This window comes from Macaca nemestrina, chromosome 11 (genome assembly GCF_043159975.1).
Source record: "Macaca nemestrina isolate mMacNem1 chromosome 11, mMacNem.hap1, whole genome shotgun sequence".
Taxonomy (NCBI): Eukaryota; Metazoa; Chordata; class Mammalia; order Primates; family Cercopithecidae; genus Macaca; species Macaca nemestrina.
In genome coordinates, this window is record NC_092135.1 from 47129178 (window position 1) to 47146858 (window position 17681).

Below are 17681 nucleotides of genomic sequence, written 5' to 3' on the forward strand. Positions count from 1 at the left end.
GCAGTGGCATGACCTCGGCTCACTGCAACCTCCACTTCCCAGGTTCAAGTGATTCTCCTGTCTCAGCCTGCTGAGTAGCTGGGATTATAGGCACGTGCCACCACGCCAAGCTAATTTTTGTATTTTTTTAGTAAAGACGGGGTTTCACCATATTGGTCAGGCTGGTTTTGAACTCTTGACCTTGTGATTTGCCCACCTCGGCCTCCCAAAGTGCTGGGATTACAGGCATGAGCCACCATGCCTGGCTGCTCTTAAATTTTATCTCTGTGGACCTCTTACCATGTTGCCTTTCTAATGTCATGAAAGGCTTCTCCAAAAAGGTATAAAATCCTGTCTGTGACGGAAATGTAGCTGAAGAGCTGTTACCTTAGAAGAGTCTTTTAGCTTTTTCTTAAAATTTGAATCACATTTAAAAAGATGTCTTTAAAATTGATTAGACTGTTTCTCCACCCAAATTATACACTTATGGGCCATGGATTAATTCATGATTAGATTTAAAATTGATTTGCATAATGAAATTATTTTAACATCGGTGCTGCTTTAGACATTCTCTTTGATCAGGTTGCATGTAGTAGAAAAAGCTCTGTTTTTGGCATTGCAAAATGTACACCTTTAAACTTAAAAAATGAGTTACTTGTTTCTCTGAGTTTATGATCCTGTGCTTGATGAGATTTTTTGTAAGTTTAGATTATTTAAAGCAGTACAGCAGGAATCTGAAATGTGATGGGACTGCTATATTACATTTATGACTGTATGGAATAACTAGAATTCTTCATTAATCTCTTTCCATAAAAAGTATAGAATATTAGAAGTGGAAGGCACCTTGGCAGTCATTCATTCCAACTTTCCCTTGGTTGCAATAGAGAGAATTTCTAAATCTTCTTAAGAAATCAGTGCACAGAACTCAATCCTATTGACCAGGTTTACTCCAGCCAGTATGCAATGAAGCTGAACATTTATGCCACTTGATCTGATTTCTATTATGCTGCTAATAATGTCTAAAGCAAGGGTGAAGGAGGGAGAAATGGGGGAAGCAAGCACCTAAGATTTCTTGAACCCCACCTAAGTGAAATGTATTTTACTTATGTAATTGTGCTCAATCCACACCACAACTTAGAAGTTTCCTGCGTGACTCTAAGACTCACTTTTCTTACTGGCAAATGGGCACAATATTTCTTAACTCTTTGGTCACCTGGTTGGTAAATGTAGAACCAGAATTTTCTTCTAGGTATTTCTGAACCTAAAGCTCATTGTTATTCCTCCTCTCAAAGATGATTGTATTAATTCTCGTCAGTCACATCTTACCAGTGGCTCATATTGACTTTGGTCCCAATAATTTTTGAGTACACAGGGACAGTGTGCTCAGTACAGTACCTGGTACAAATGCATGACTTTTAATTGCACTACTTTCAAGATTCAGACAAGCTATAATGATGGCTAAGCCTGAATCATGATTTTATTTTTCCCTATTGAATGTTGTTATCCAAGAGTAAAGTCTTGTGCTCGATAGAGAGCTAATATCGTCAGATTGAGATGATGGGGTTGATTATAAGCTCAACTTCTCTCTCCTGTTCTGCTTCAGGCACATAGAATGCTAGATTAAATATATTAAAATTAAAATAATTCATATTTAAACTTGTGGGGGAAAACAACCCTCCATGTACCAGAAATAGAGAACGTATTGGCAAAGAGAAATTGAAGCTGTAGGAACTAGGTTCCCAATGCCCAGGGAAGGTTAGGAACTGAAGCCTCAGTTCCCCTGCAAGGAAGGGAGTGAGCACCTGGTCTTGACTAAGCCCCACCAGTGTTCTTCCTAAATTTAATGGAAAACAGCATGTCTCCAGTTGCCAACCTGGCCTAACAGCCAGAGGCAAATAGCACAACCCTTGTTGTAAATGGTAAACTTTTCTGGCTAATTTCCCTTTGGAAGAAGAGTCTTTTTGTCTATTCCACTCTTTCTGAGTAAAATTTCAGCTTTCAGTTTGAATTTCCACTTTGCCTTCTATTCTTTTGACAAGGGAAGCCAGGCCTGTTAAAGATTGTCATTAAAGTGTCTTACTGTGAGATAAGTGGTGCTTGCAGGGAAGGTGTGAATGTGAGTGTTGATAGGCATGTTGGACTTAGTAGAGCTGTTCCCCTTACATTATCTATTTCATTTATTTTATTGGCAGCTGAAGTTGGCCTTGTGCTTGCTGACTCATTTTTAGCAATTGTGCAAGAAATGCCAGCATTTGCCACCTTTGTTTAGTCTCTTCTTTTTCAAATCACCTTTCATCATTTCTTTATCATCTTTGGACACCCTGCCAATTCTAAACAGCCCACCACTTTTGTCTAGCTTACTAACTAAGGCAGTCTTTATAGGTCCTAGCTAATGAGGTTGGCTCTATTCCATAAAGTATTTGCTGAGTATCTAGCATGCACTGAGCATGGCCTGGGGAATATAACAAAAAAATGTGGGTCGTTTTCCTACCTCAAAAGAGTTGATGATGTCAAAGATGTGCTGCTTCCTGAAGACCCCATCAGCTTTCTGTCTTTTCCCTGGAAGTGTAAAATGCCACGTGTTGGATGAGATGATTATCCAGGCTCAAACTTGGGAAATAGTCATGCTTCTGGACCAAGTGCCAGGTAAGTCCTTGATTCTGGTCAGTAATAGGCCAAAGTCTCAGGTGGGGCTTCCTACATTTACAAATCTGGCTACCTGCAATTCTCTGGAAGCCTGAGAGTCACCCATCCCTGCTGTATCCCTATATATATGTGCCTTGCAGAAATCCCTTCCTTCTGGCAAGGAAGCACTCTGCATTCTGGAGCAAGTATTAATGTATCTTTCAAAGGGAGGACTCATAAAGCACAGGAAAGATCAGTACCATCGGTGAGGGATTTCTGACCAGGCCTACTATGTGGGAAAGATGGATGAAGGTAATAAGCTCTGTGTTGGGAAAAATGTTTTGAGCTACCCTTGAGTTCACGAAGTGGACCAGATACCTAATATATATGTGGAACTTTCTCTCTCAGTGTCAAAATATGAAAATGTCTAAGTCACAGGAAGCCAAATTATTATAGCCATATTCTGAAACAGCAAGAAGTTGCTCTTAACCATTATGTGGGTCTCTACAATCAGTTATGTGGATTCCTTTGAGATACTCCACCCAGAGGGAAAACATGTCTAGACACATAGTTTTGCAAATAACCTGAAGACGCTCATAGGCCACCTCTCTTCGCGTATGAAGAAGTAACACTGCTCTATGTGATGGCTTTGGAGAAAATAACCTGAATGACTTAATCTAATCCATATGAAAGATTTCTCCGCCTCTGGAGCAAAATATAAGCTCTCTTGTGACCTTGTTCTGCCACAAAGGCTGCAATGAACGCCTACTCAGCAAAGTCTCAGCAGATAATTTTTAGTTCAGAGTCTCTGTGAAATGATTCTAAATGTAAAACAACTGTCAGCTACTAGAGTTAGTCATTTACTTTTTCATTATCCTAATGTGTTTGAGTTGTGAAAAATAAAACAGTCATGTTAACACAAACCTACACACTGAAGAATAGATAGAGATAGATATAAGTCCTCAGGAAGAAGCAGTAGATGGTAAGAGATCAGAAAACATGCTCTGGAAATAGAAGACATTTTTATTTAGTACTTTCCTCACTTGACAGGCAAAACTTTGGCAGTTTTGCAGAATTTTGATAGAATAAGTCTATGCTGTTTTAGTTAAAAATGGAAATGAAAATACATTTTGTCTATATGGAAGCAATTTTTTTTGGTATACTTCTCATTAGCTTTCAAGTTTAGCAGGCTAGGCTGTGCTATGTGGAAGTGTTTTGAGAGGATACTATGTTCTGAGAAGTGTGTTGGGATCATTACATATGTTGCCGCCAAACCACAGTTTCCTCACTTGTACAATGATAATGAAGCTAGGGTTCCTACGGTGCTATTTCGAAGGATAGAAAAACCAGAAAGAAGCCTAATCCTTGTGTTTGTTTTCAATCAGTTGTTTTTAAGTTGTCTGTCATTTATTCTTAGAGAGACTTTTGCAGTGTATCTGAATTCCATATTCCTCTATGTTCACTATCGTTTGTATCGCTTTGTTTCAGGAACTAGAGATAAGGCTAGGAATCTGGGACTAATTACTTGATAGAGAAAAAGCATTGTTGGCATTGTTCACGATTAGATGGTCTAAATTAAACAACTTCTTGATTTTGCTGGACTCAAAATTCTTGCCGTGGCAAGTAAGCATCTGTGTGATCTGGCCCTGCCGACTCCCTGACTGTCCAGTCCCCTACTTCTTCATGTTCCAGCCACACTGGCTGCTTTTTTTGAGTTCCCCCCATGAGGCAAGCTTCCTCCCATCTTAGGACCTTCGTTACTTTTCCCTTGATTCTTTACTTGGCTGATTCTTTCCCATCATTTAATTTACCTGTTCGAATGTCACCTACTCAGAGAGACACACTGGGTCCATTGTCTGTGTAAAGTAGCACCTTCTCTTCACTATCGTCTCGCCTTATTGTGTTTCTTTCATGAAACTTATGACTATCTGAAATTATGTTTTGCCCACATGTATTGCCTGTCTTCTCCCTCTAAAATGCAATTTGCATTAGAGTCAAGACCTTGTTGGGGAGTCAGTGATAACAATAACTTGTTATTTATTAGGTATCAATAACAACATGTTGAATGAATGAGTGGGCTTTTGTCTCACACTGAGATTACATGAGGAAAACCAAACTTTTTACTTGTGATACCAAACTGGGGATTTGTTCATAATAGTAAGTGCTTACTTAGTAAAAATTAGTAAAATTCCATGCACGTAACTAAGTACTTTACAGGCATTAATTTAATTCCCACAACCCTATGAAGTGGGTATTATTACTCCCATTTTATAGATGCAAAATTTTTGGTACAGGGAAGTTAAGGAGCTTGCACCAAATAGCAGTTTTGATTGCAGGTATTTGAGCCAATGCTCTTTACTGATGAGTAGAAAGTGCTCAATAAATAGAGCTTTAACCATGCACTCAGCACATGTGCTCAGCTCAATGACTCAGTGCATGCGAACTATGTGCTTCGCTTCCTATGCACTGGGTCGTTCAGTCCTCGGTTCAAAACTATGAGGTAAGCACTATCCTATGCTTGTTCTAGAGATGAGGAAGCCAAGTCTTGGAAATTCAGCAACTTGTCCAAGGTCCCATAGTTGCTTAGTGGTGAAAAAGAGATTTGAATATAGACAACACGACACTGAAACCTATATCTTAGGCCTTCTCTCCATATTATAAGAACACTTGAGGATTGCTACTGGAACAGTCATTCTGAGACTGTGAAAAAGGGATTAATTAGTTTCCCCCACTCAAAGGGTCTCCACTGGTATAAAGAAGGGTACAATAATGACTATGGAATAGACCAATTCAGAGAAATAAATAGGAGAATCAGAATCTGTATCGGTACAACCACTTGACTGTAAGGGATAATATTTTTTGCTAACTGTCCATTTCTTCAGAAAGAGCATAAGAATAGAATTTAGAAATCCAATAACTGAAAGGCCAATCTTGGTTTCTAAAATGAACCAGGAAAGATTTATATATATTTTTATATATCACTAGGTATGATTATGTACATGAGCTAAAATGCAGGTAGAAAGTCTCGCTATTGTTTTTTGAAACATACTCACACAAGTTGTTGTTGTTGTTGTTTTATAACTCTGAGTACTTTCTTAGCAACTCAGTTCTATTAGTGGCAAACGCCATCAATAGGGATGATAGGATGTTATGGCTACATATTGTCTAATAACTTAGTTCCATCCCCATAGGCAGGCCTTATTAGCGACACATGCAAAATCAGTATACCCACAATAAGAGAAGAAAATTCCTAGAATCTCTGCATTATTGCTCTGGCTTCAAACAAAATGTGCATGTGAAGGATTATGCTTGTATATGCAGAGATCGAACTTTTTCCTTTGAAAAATTCCCCAAACCCATTGAAACTGGTTGATTCAGCAAGGAGTTCAGCCAATATTATTGAACTCTAGTATTCCAGTATTTTCACAGAACTTTTATGATGAGTTATTTTATGTACACAATCCTATGTGATCCCTTCTGAACCTACATTTGATGCTCACATTTACCTACATATGTGGGCAGTGTAGGTATTATTAAGCCACTTCACAGATGAGGAAATTAAGGTTAATAGAGTTTAAAGAGCTTGCCCAAGGTCAGGCAGCTAATAAATAGCAGAGCCAGCACCTGAACCAAAGTCTTTGTGTTCCCAGTTAACATACTTTTTCTGCTGCCCACAGCTCCCCCTTGTCAAAGGAAACCTGTCAGTGGTGACATTATAAATATTCTTGCTACCAGGTCTGCCTCTGGGGGAGCAGAGCCAGGGGGCTTAAGATGTCATAGCTTTTACTCAGTGCTATGTACATGTCTGTCATTTTGTTGGGATTTTCCCCTGCCTACTTAAAGTCTATAAACACGGTGAGTAGTATTTGTGGACCAGGACTAACATTATATGGTTGTCAGTTTTTCAGACAACTTTTATTCTGTTTCCTCTAGAACCTCCTGGCAGCTTCTTGTGCCCAGGGTGACAGAAACAGGAGGGGCTGGCAGTTCACAGCGACTCTTGTCTCTCTTCTTACTATCAGTGTGCTCTGAGATCTAGCAGAGATTTTATTTCTCAGACTCCTTCTCCTTTCCCCTGCCATCCTTCTCACTGCTCCCACTTTTATTGTTTCTTCCAGGTTTTGAAAGACTTGCAAAATTTATCAAATGTAAATGTTGACTCAAGGAATAGAACTGACAGATAGGTGGTCCAATGACTTTGGCTCAACATGCCTCAGAACCATGGTTGATTTAAGAAATCCGGTGATTCAGCACAGAGGAAACCAGCTAGCCGCAGGCACTGAGGGAATGGGGTGCAGCCAGGCCAGCTCTGCCTGCTTGTCCTTTCTGAACTCAAAAGGCCATCGTGTGTGCTGCTAAAGCCTACCTGGCTAGTGCAGAGGCCTGACCAGTAGAAGGAGGTCATTACTCACCTTTCATCTGATCAGAAACAATGCAATTTACTCACAGGTCCTGGCCCTACAGAACAGGTTAGATGGTTGGATATATTTGAATAATGGAGCTTTCCAAACAGAAGCAAAACAAACACCCACTGATGTGTAAAATATAAAGAAACTGAACCAGTGTGTCTTTTCACCGTAGATAGAAGAGTTTGGACCGCCCAGCACACAAGGTCAGCATGCTGCTCCTCTGTCACGCTCTCGCTATAGCTGTTGTCCAGATCGTTATCTTCTCAGAAAGCTGGGCATTTGCCAAGAACATCAACTTCTATAATGTGAGGCCTCCTCTCGACCGTAAGTAGTGATGGTTGCCATCCTAGTTCGTGGCTGTGGGGTCAGAGTGTTCATATGAAGCCCCCTTTTCCATTTATTGTAACTTCGTCTTTCCCAGAACATTTGGTTTATCCCTAGAATAAAACAGAAAGTCTCCATTACTTCTATGGGTAAGCGTATGGTAAGTGAAAGTTTCTCCATTTCTTAAAATGGTCTGGCTTCCTGCTGAGGTTTTAATAGCATTCTTGTTTTAAAAAACACTTTTGGGGCCAGGCGCAGTGGCTGACGCCTGTAATCCCAGCACTTTGGGAGGCCAAGGCAGGCGGGTCACGAGGTCAGGAGATCAAAACCATCCTGGCTAACACGGTGAAACCCCGTCTCTACTGAAAAATACAAAAAATTAGCCGGGCATGGTGGCGGGCGCCTGTAGTCCCAGCTACTCGGGAGGCTGAGGCAGGAGAATGGCGTGAACCCGGGAGGCGGAGCTTGCAGTGAGCCGAGATCCGGCCACTGCACTCCAGCCTGGGTGACAGAGCGAGACTGCGTCTCAAAAAAAAAAAAAAAAGAACTCGCACACACACACACTTCTGAAACACCATTCCTAATCATGGCCTAGTAGAGGAAATTCATTGTTCTTTGTGTCTTCCCTGGAGAAGGAAATTGGCTGTTGAATGTTTCTGCATAAATGATCTATTAATCTTTTCAAATGGCCATTAAGGATTTTGAAAACAGATTTATTTGTTTGAAATTTGGAAGAAAATATCACCTGGATTTTCATTACTACCACGCATAATCACCATTAGCAAAGGTTACATAAGACTCAACTTTCCCACTAATAGTTTAAAAATAGGCAAATATTAGTGTATATCATCTACAGGACATATATGTTAATACATTTTACATACATATGTATAGATACGTGTTTGTATACATATGTCATTAACCCTCCTTTCTTTTTAGACAAGTAAAACTTCTTTGATGTACTTTATTAAAGAGTGATTCTTATAAATAAAAAATTATTTGGTATACATGTGAGTGCCTGTAGTTCCCACGCCTGGAAGAGTATCAGAATCATTATGAAAGGATTTTGAACTGCATATCCCTAATCACTTCTCCAGAGATTTAATAGTCAAGAGGGTGAGATGCAGAATATATTTATTTCTTTTTTTCCCTGCTTTTCTTTTTTAAGAAGCTCTCCTGATACTGTTGATACATGGTCAGGTGTGAGAACCCCCTCTTCTTATACTACTCCTAAATGAGATCTATATTATTACTGTTCTTTACTTTGTGTTTTATTATTTGGGATGGTTATCTCTGTGTGTGTGCATATATACACATGTATACTATACATGTACATATACATACATATACTACACATATACACCTTGAACTACCGTTATACATTCCTAAATTGGTAATAATTATATACTGATAACTGAAAGACATGGCACAGACATCATTTTCATAGACCCTAACTTCTCTACAAATTTTGAAATTTTTAAGCTTAGTACAATTTTATGATGAGAAAAAAAATAATTTTAAAAAAGAAAAAAAGTAATACATGTTCATTATAGAAAATTGCAGAGACAGAAAACATATAGAAGAAAATAAAATTTATTCATAACCTCAAGATTCAAAGGAGTTTCTCTTTTGGAATATTTTCCTTCCAGTGTTTTTTCTATGTATGTGTATTTACATATGTGATATACTGAGATGGTACAAATTTAGTTTTACACAGTTTTTCCTCTCTTTATACATATTTTGAATATTTCCCAATGTCTTTGAAGATAGTTTAATGTCTTCTACATTAAAAAAAAAATCATAAGGCTGGTCTGTAGCTTATTTCACTATTCCCCCACACTTTATATCAGAAAGAAAAATAAATCACAAGCAACCTAAATGTTAAATAATTCTTCACTGATTATCTTTTTAAATGCAGTTTCTCTTCAGTTGGCTAATGACCTTAGAATAGATTTCCTGGAATTGGAATTACTAAATCAAAAAGGTTGTGCCAATTTATACTTTAACCATTTAGCTACCAGCATTGAATATTAGTATTTTTTAACTGTACTGATTTAATTGGTGAAAATGGATGTCATTATTTATTTATTTACCTAATACACTTTCAAACATAGGCAAAACCGAAATATATCCTCAGTATTTAACTTCTTGTCCTCCAAACTTTAGCTTTTGATATTTTGTTCTTGTTTTATGCTACCATACATATCCTCCCCTTTATCTGACATTCCCACTGTTTTCTGATTTTCACCCCAACTTCTAGTTATATTACTAGGATGGTTACCGTCTTACTAATAGAACGAAGAGGATGAAACAGTGTCTTTGTCTTACAAAAATGGGAGAATTGAAAGTTGTACACAGGGTCCTATACCTTGTCTATACAGAAATGTCAAATTATTTTAGTTTTTTCTTCTTGTTCACTAAAGTTACAAGATACAAGAAGGCAAAAAAAAAAAAAAAAAAAAAAAAAAAAAAAAAGGTGTAAAGACAAGTTGCTCTCAGTCCAGACTGCCAGCAACTCAGAAATCCTTCTTTCCATAACAAACTAGTCTAATGATAAGGGCTTAAGAATTACTATCATCCTCATATTAAATGTTATATTCCTGGCCAAGGTCTAATGTTGTGATAAGTGGCATATTATCAGATGAGATTACTTGTTTGAGGTTAAATGTAGCTGTATTGGAAGTGCATATGGACAGAAACCAGCATGATCTGATGTGCTAGAGACTACAAGGTATTTGCTTGCAACCCCCCATTTAATCATTATACTTCTGCAAGTCATGAGCATCTTCATTATTAATATAAATATTGTTATAGCTTAGAATTTTTAAAATCACACAACTAATCCGTGGGAAGAACAGAATTCAAACTCAGGTTAATCTGACTCCAGTTCTTTTCAGGGATGACACATGTGTTCCAATACCTCTCCCACTCTCATTCACCCCCTCAGCCCCTACTTATTCCCAAATTATAAATGATAATAGAACAATACTATGCATCTTTCAAAGTAGCTGTGGGACCACTTTCATTACTCTATAGTGGCAATTCTTAGAAGACATTTAAACAAAAGGGAATAAAGAAAAGTCCCCAAAAGCCTGATGGGTAAATCTAGCTCTCTAGAAACAGAAATTTTAAGGATGAAAGCTTGTAAGTTTTGTTTCATCTGTTAAAGTTGCTAATTTTGTGCCATATTTGATGTTTGAAATTTTTGTCTTCTGTAACTTACTGTTTCACTTTGCTTTTTTCTTTAAAGCTACACCATTTCCAAATAGCTTCAAGTGCTTTACTTGTGAAAATGCAGGGGATAATTATAACTGCAATAGATGGGCAGAAGACAAATGGTGTCCACAAAGTAAGTGTACTGAGTTTGGAAGACTTCTGTGATCTCATTTCTTTTGAATCTCTCCCGATTTGATGATGTTCTTTAGGAATCAGATGTATTTTTTTCTGAGACTATCCGAACATCAGACTATATTGAGAGTTCTTGGAAACCGGTGTCAAAGCCTCAAATTGAAGTTGAGTACCTTAAGAAAGAATTTCTTAAATGTTATTTACCAGGGAGAACACATAGACCACAATATTGATTAAGTCATTCTCAGAATTTCAGAAATACCTGATTATACGTCTAGAAAAGTCATACTTACCATCTCAAAACAAAGGATGATTTCTGTACTCTTTAGATACATTGATATTTGGGAAACTCATTCATTCATTTAACAAACTTTCAAGTATCTTTTTAGTTTGTTTAGTTTACTGATATATCCCAGTGCCTAATCCAGTGCCTGGCCCATGTTTTCTCAGTAAATATTTGCTGACAGAATGAATGAAAGTCTCTGAATAGATAGTCAGGGAAATCTTCTCTGAGAACTGTACCTTAGAACTAAGACCTGAGTGACCACAGCAAGCTGCCATGTGGAGATCTGTAGGAAGAACATACCGGGAAGAGGGAATCGCAAATGCAGAGTTTTCAAGGTTGATAGTTGGCCTCTTCAATGAACAGGAAGGAGACTGGCTGCAGAGGCTTAGTGGGAGATGGAGGAAGGATCTGAGAGGGAAGCAAGGGCCAGGACATGCAAGAGCTTCTTTTTTCTGATAGTTTGGATTTTATTGTAAAGGTGATGAGAAGGCGGTAGGGAGTTTTAAGCTAGGGAGTACACAGCAGTTGTGTTCCAAAATATTGCTCTGGCTCCTGTGTGGAGAATGGAGGGTTGGGGACAAGAGTAGAAGGGACCACCAAATGACGACTCTTGTCTTCAGACAGAAGATGAGAATTTGGACTAGGTTGGTAGGAGCAGAGGAGGTGGGGAGGTGAATGATTGAATGCATGTGAACTTGGAAGTAAAGCAGACAGAATGTGCTGATGGATGAATTGAAATGCTAAAATCCTACTTATGAGGAGATTGGGTTGTTCAGATTTTAGAATGTACTGTGTTTTAGGTTTTTCAGATATAAAAGGCCAAGAAAAACAAACTCCTGTGGAATTGGAGATAACTAGTTTTGGTCTCCTGTTACCAGGAATCTTTTGGAAATTCCAATACCACATTATTTATAGCAGTGGCATAGCCTTATCTCTTCCAGTTAAAACCAATGTGTGGAGTCAATAAATACTACACACTGGAGACCTCTACTATGCCTGAGAATCTTATGCCATAAATTAGCACAAATGGCTGTGACATCCATATGGACAGTGTTTTTTGTTATTTATTTTCAAGAATAATTAATTACCAAAATATGTTTTTCTTGGGGTTCTTTTACATTTCTGTCAAGGGACCGTCCTTAAGTTGTGTGTGTGCTTATGAGTGTATGTGCATGCGTGATTATATATATTTGGGGATTTATTTCTACATTTTCAACAGAAATTTATCTTTATTTCAAAGTTTTCAAGTTTGTTGATGCTTCTCTTTACTACTTTGTTTCAGAGAGTATCATCCTTTAACAATTTGCTTTAAGTTGCCTTGAAAACTGCGCAGCAAGGGTTAGAACAGTAGTAAACTGCGGCACTGATGACCAGCCTATTAGGCCTTATCTTCATAGATCATGCTATTGTTTTGAATTGTACCAAAACACTGTTCCTACTAAGTCTGTGCATAATGCTCCAATTTGTCATTAGTTAACCAAAGCCATTTTAGCATGCAGGCAAAGATTGTGTGGCTGTTTCTGGGTTTTAGCATTTCTTCTCTGTTGAAACATGGCTGAACCAAAGGAGAAGCTGCAGCTTTCCATCACCAAGAAAACATCAGAGATGGGAAGGGTGGAAGAGAGTCAGCTCTGCTGCATCCACCTGAGAGGCTGACTCTTAATGGGCTCAATACGGAATGGCCCTGCATTCCAGCATGGCATGACAGGACCATTCTTGACTATAGGCCAGGCAGGTCCCAAAGACACTAACCACCTGGAATTCTAATTGAGGGTGTAACTTCTTACTTTTCACTCTGTCATTTCAGGGAGTGATAGTCAACCATTTCTGGGGGCAAATAGGCCTACAGCTATTGTTCTTTGTCATCTCAGGTTTCCTTTTCACTTTACAGTTTCATTTCTGTGGTCTGTCGGGGTTGTTAAAAGAAGTTCTCTGTGTAACAGGATATGACAAGAATGACATTTCTTGTTTTATTTACCCTGGCTTTTATGCTGACTTTTTAGGGCTGCCTTAGCATATGTGCCATTCTGTATGAACACATGCAGCTACCAGTTTTCGATTCTTCTTTGTTTGGAATAGAAATTGAAATGTCTTCTCCAGAACTTTTAGCGGCTCCCTTTCCTTTTGAATCCGGAAGTCAGCTACTCTTGTAGGGCACTCTACATTATATCACTGTATTAGTCTGTTCTTGCATTGCTATAAAGAAACACCTGAGACTGGGTCATTTATAAAGAAAAGAGCTTTAATTGGCTTATGGTTCCATAGGCTGTACAGGAAGCCTGATGCTGGCATCTTCTTGGCTTCTGGGGAGGGCTCAGGAAACTTACAATCATGGCAGAAAGCAAAAGGGGAATGAGGCATCTCACATGGTGGTTGTAGGAGCAAGAAAGAGAGCGGGGAGCTGCTACACAGTTTTAGACAAGCAGATCTCATGAGAACTCACTATCACAAGAACAGCACTAAGGGGATGGCACTAAAACATTCATGAAGGATCCGCCCCCATGATTTAATCACCTCCCTTCTCCAACACTGGGGCTCACAGTTTGATATGAAGTTTGGATGGGGACACAGATTCAAACCATATCAATTGCCACGTGGTTTAATATTAAGTATACTGAGGAGTAGAATAATGTTCTGGTTAAGAGTGCAAGCCCTAGAAAACCTCCTGGGTTAGAATCCTACTCTTCACCATTTTCTTTCTATGTGACCATAAGCAAGAAATTGTCCTCAATTTACTGTAAAATGAGGCTGTTAATGTGACTTACCTTAAGGCTTATGGTAAGGATTGAACGCTTGAACACAAGTTAGAGGAGTACCTGGCTGATGGTGCACACTCAGTATGGGCTTGCTACTGTTCGTATTATGTAAAGCTTACCACCACTCTATCAAAGCACCAAGACACTTATTATCTATCATCATTTTCCTAAAACCAAAAAAAAAAAAAAAAAATGAGCTCAGAAGATCTAACATGACTTGCTCACCTATGACAGAGGCAGTTCCATAAGCCCAATCTTCTCAACTTTAGTCCAATTTTTTTCCCATTCTATGGCATTGCTGTTGTACTCTCTGATCAATAAACTAAGAAGCATTTCATTGGCCTCCGGTATAAAAGAGACACAGAACCAAAGAATAATGTCCTAGGATATTGAATGAAACTTCTCGAAAGAACCCTAAGTAATAAAATGTGAGTGGCATAAAACCTTAAGGATAATTCTGGGTAGAAATGAGGTACTGTAGCTATACTAAGCAGGAGGTGGTGAGTGGGAAACAGGGAAAGTAAGAGTTAATTAAAGAGGAGGAGAGAAATGGAAATACATTGATGAGAAAAGTCTAACATATTGGTAGGATTAAAACCAGAATAGAAATTATTAGGTTGGTACAAAATTAATTGCAGTGTTTGCAATTAACAGATGAGTGAAAAAGGTGATCGTGATGTGTAATTCAAAGCACCTGCTTTTCACCCCAGCTCACCACATGGCCTATTAATATATAAGAGAAAAATGATGAATAATGAAACAAGTGTTCTGCCCCATTGCATTTTACCTTCACAATTTTCATTTTATTTTAGATTTCGAGAACGTGCTTCAGAGGGAGAGAAAAAGAAAGGGCCAGAGACATAAATATTTTCATATCAAATGAGCAGACCCATGGTTTGATAAAATAAATGCTTTCAGTTTTTCCTCAGCTCTAACCGAAACCACAGGATGAGTGCCCGTTTACATTCATTTTCAAAACACGCACATGCTTCAGAAGCTGGTGTCTTGAAAAATATCTCCTAGAAACTTCAGAGTTCACTGCTATGAAATGTCTTGCCTAGAAACCCCAGGACTGGCCTGAATTTGAGTTCTTTCTGCATTAATTGTTGAGCGATCTCTTTTGTAATGTGGATAATGAAATTACCTTGTTTCTCGGTTTTGTTTTTTGTTTCCTCTTCCCTAGACACACAGTACTGTTTGACAGTTCATCACTTTACCAGCCATGGAAGAAGCACATCCATCACTAAAAAGTGCGCCTCCAGAAGTGAATGTCATTTTGTCGGTTGCCACCACAGCCGAGATTCTGAACATACAGTAAGGATTGTGTGTGTGTGTTATTGTCTAAACTTTCATGCTAGTAACATAAGTCGTAGATCAAAGGAGAGGCAGGAAGGATAGTAAAATGTTGACCATGTTTGCATTTTGAGGAAAGACTCCATACAAAGATAAAATACAGACCAAAGAACAGTTGGACTTTCTGTCCTTCAAAAAGAAATAATGTTACTATAAACAAGCGGCATTCCCCAGACTCCAGAGCTAGACCCTAGACCTCAGACTGTGGGTGAATGATGTAAGGCCAACTCTGGTGACCTGAGAGCAAACTATCCACAAGAAAATGGCAACGCCTGCTCTGCTCTTTTGATGGCCAGGAGTCCCCAAGAACACTGCAAAGGGACACTGGAAGGTGACAAGAGGACTATGGTGACAGTTTTTATGAAGGAAACCTTGTCTTATCCGCTGCTTCTGCTTAGATGAGGGAGTCTGAAGGATTAGCCTCAGTTTAATATGATGAACTGTAGGTACCTTTTAGATCAATTGATCACTGTAACGTTCTCATTCTATCATTCTAAATGAGCATTTCACTCCTTTATATGCCTGGAATTCTGAAATGCTTAAGAAAGAATTACTTGAAAGTATGTTCATTTCATGAGGTTTTAGAATTTGATTTGCCCTGTAAGTACAGAAAATGATTCTTAAATCAGTGGCTTTTAGCTCTAGCTACACAAGAATCACCTGGGTAGCTTTTACACGCTCTGCTTGTTGTTGAGGGATGTGGGCCGGCAGGCTTTCCACACCAGTTGAAATGGAACCTCAGAGTAGGGTCCTGGGTGTCAGGATCTTTTTAAAAAGTTCCCCAAGGTGATTCTGATGTGCAGCCAGGGTTGAGAACGACTGATATGGATGCCTAAAATTGATGCCTTTATCATACCTAGTCATCCTGGAAGCCTCTATGAATGGCTGGGTTTATCAGGTTGAGGCATTGTACCTGGCAAGGTTTGGTATTACCTGAAAACATCCCCTGAAAACACCTGTTAGGGACAAGCCTTTTTTTTTTTTTTTTTTTTTCTTACACCACTCAGCAACCATAATTAGCAAACCATTGTTGCTGTAATGATAAGAATCAGGTGTTAGCATAGACAATACAGAGTCATTATTATCCCCTAACAAGTAGCACTAGGAAAGAAAATCAATGACTAATCCCAAAGGTTCCTAGCTTTCATTTTTGTCTGAGTGTTTTCCCTTACAAACCTTTAGAAGATTTGTGGATTCAATCAAGCACTCTTATTCAGTTTCTCTTCCTCTTTGCCTTGCTAACGCTTGGGTTGGGTTTGATGCAGATAAATCACAGTTAGGATAAAAGACTGTCAGCATGGTTTTTCCCTTCCATTCCATTGGCATTCGTGGGGGAAGGGTACCCAAGAGCCTAGATGATACAAAATTGGATAACCAACTCCAATTGTCTGTCTTCAGATAGAGCTGAAGAAGCCTTTCTTTTATCTTTCTTTCTTTTTCTTTCTTTTGCCTCTTCCCTCTTCTTCCTATTATTCACTGTCCTTTCCTCTCCTTTTTGTAACAGGAGTGTAGGTCTTGCTGTGAAGGAATGATCTGCAATGTAGAATTACCCACCAATCACAGTAATGCAGTGTTTGCCATAATGCACGCTCAGAGAACATCCGGCAGCAGTGCCCCCACACCCTACCTACCAGTGCTCGCCTGGGTCTTTGTGCTTCCATTACTGTGATGCCACCATTCCTAGGAGAGGCAGAGACCAGCCTCTAAAGCACAAGCCAAAAACTGTGTGAACGGCGAACTTTGGAGTGAAGATCAATCTTGCACTTGGTGAAGAGTGCACATTGGACCCCAAGGCGAAAGCCAGTGGTTTGCTTTGATAAAATGTTCCCACATGAGGCCACAGGACTGAGAATGGGAATTTGGCAGGGCCTGAGAAGATGGTCTGACTTCCAGGCTTCCTGGTCAAAGAGAGCTACGTTTGGTCAGTTCTGCAGAGTGGATCCTGGCAACTAGTCCCACCTGATTAGGCCTTTAGCTGAAAGAATTTCTTGACCTCCTTGACTGCCTCAGAGGCTGCCAGGTCAAACCCTCTTGTTTATATGATTAGCTCAGAGCGTCTCTATGAAATCTAGCCCTTCCCCTCACGAGAAAGCAGTTTTCCCCACCAACAGACTAGTGCATGAGAAAGGCAACTGCCACGAAGAAAACTTCCAGTTGAACTAACATGAAATCTATTTGCTAATTGTGGGGGGAAATAAAGCTTTTAAATTATACAATGTAAATGCATGCTTGTGTGTTTCTTGACTGATGTGGAGACCTCTGGTGAAACAGTTACCAGGACCATAAAATAGGTCACTGACATTTGTGTCCATGCACCGTTGGTGATATGTGTTAAACTATAAAATTCTGGCCGGGTGCGGTGGCTCAAGCCTGTAATCCCAGCACTTTGGGAGGCCGAGACGGGCGGATGACAAGGTCAGGAGATCGAGACCAGCCTGGCTAATACGGTGAAACCCCGTCTCTACTAAAAAAATACAAAAAACTAGCCGGGTGAGGTGGCGGGCGCCTGTAGTCCCAGCTACTCGGGAGGCTGAGGCAGGAGAATGGCGTAGACCCGGGAGGCGGAGCTTGCAGTGAGCTGAGATGCGGCCACTGCACTCC

General features: G+C 39.4%; 1 protein-coding gene across 11 annotated transcripts in view; it reads left to right on the forward strand.

Moving 5' to 3' along the window:
- The window catches only part of LOC105492691 (LY6/PLAUR domain containing 6B), a 188844-nt gene extending 171542 nt beyond the window's left edge, over positions 1-17302 (forward strand). For 10 of the 11 annotated variants that reach the window (XM_071072719.1, XM_071072720.1, XM_011759922.3 and 7 more), the window contains 4 exons: positions 7186-7337; positions 10588-10686; positions 14911-15041; positions 16585-17302. In XM_071072719.1, coding sequence (XP_070928820.1) covers positions 7223-7337; positions 10588-10686; positions 14911-15041; positions 16585-16749 — 510 coding nt within the window. In that variant the 5' untranslated portion in view covers positions 7186-7222 and the 3' untranslated portion in view covers positions 16750-17302. Of the gene's footprint in view, positions 1-6925; positions 7074-7185; positions 7338-10587; positions 10687-14910; positions 15042-16584 lie in introns of those variants that run through there. The other variant, XM_011759925.3, reaches the window with a different exon arrangement.
- Positions 17303-17681: the final 379 nt, after the last annotated feature.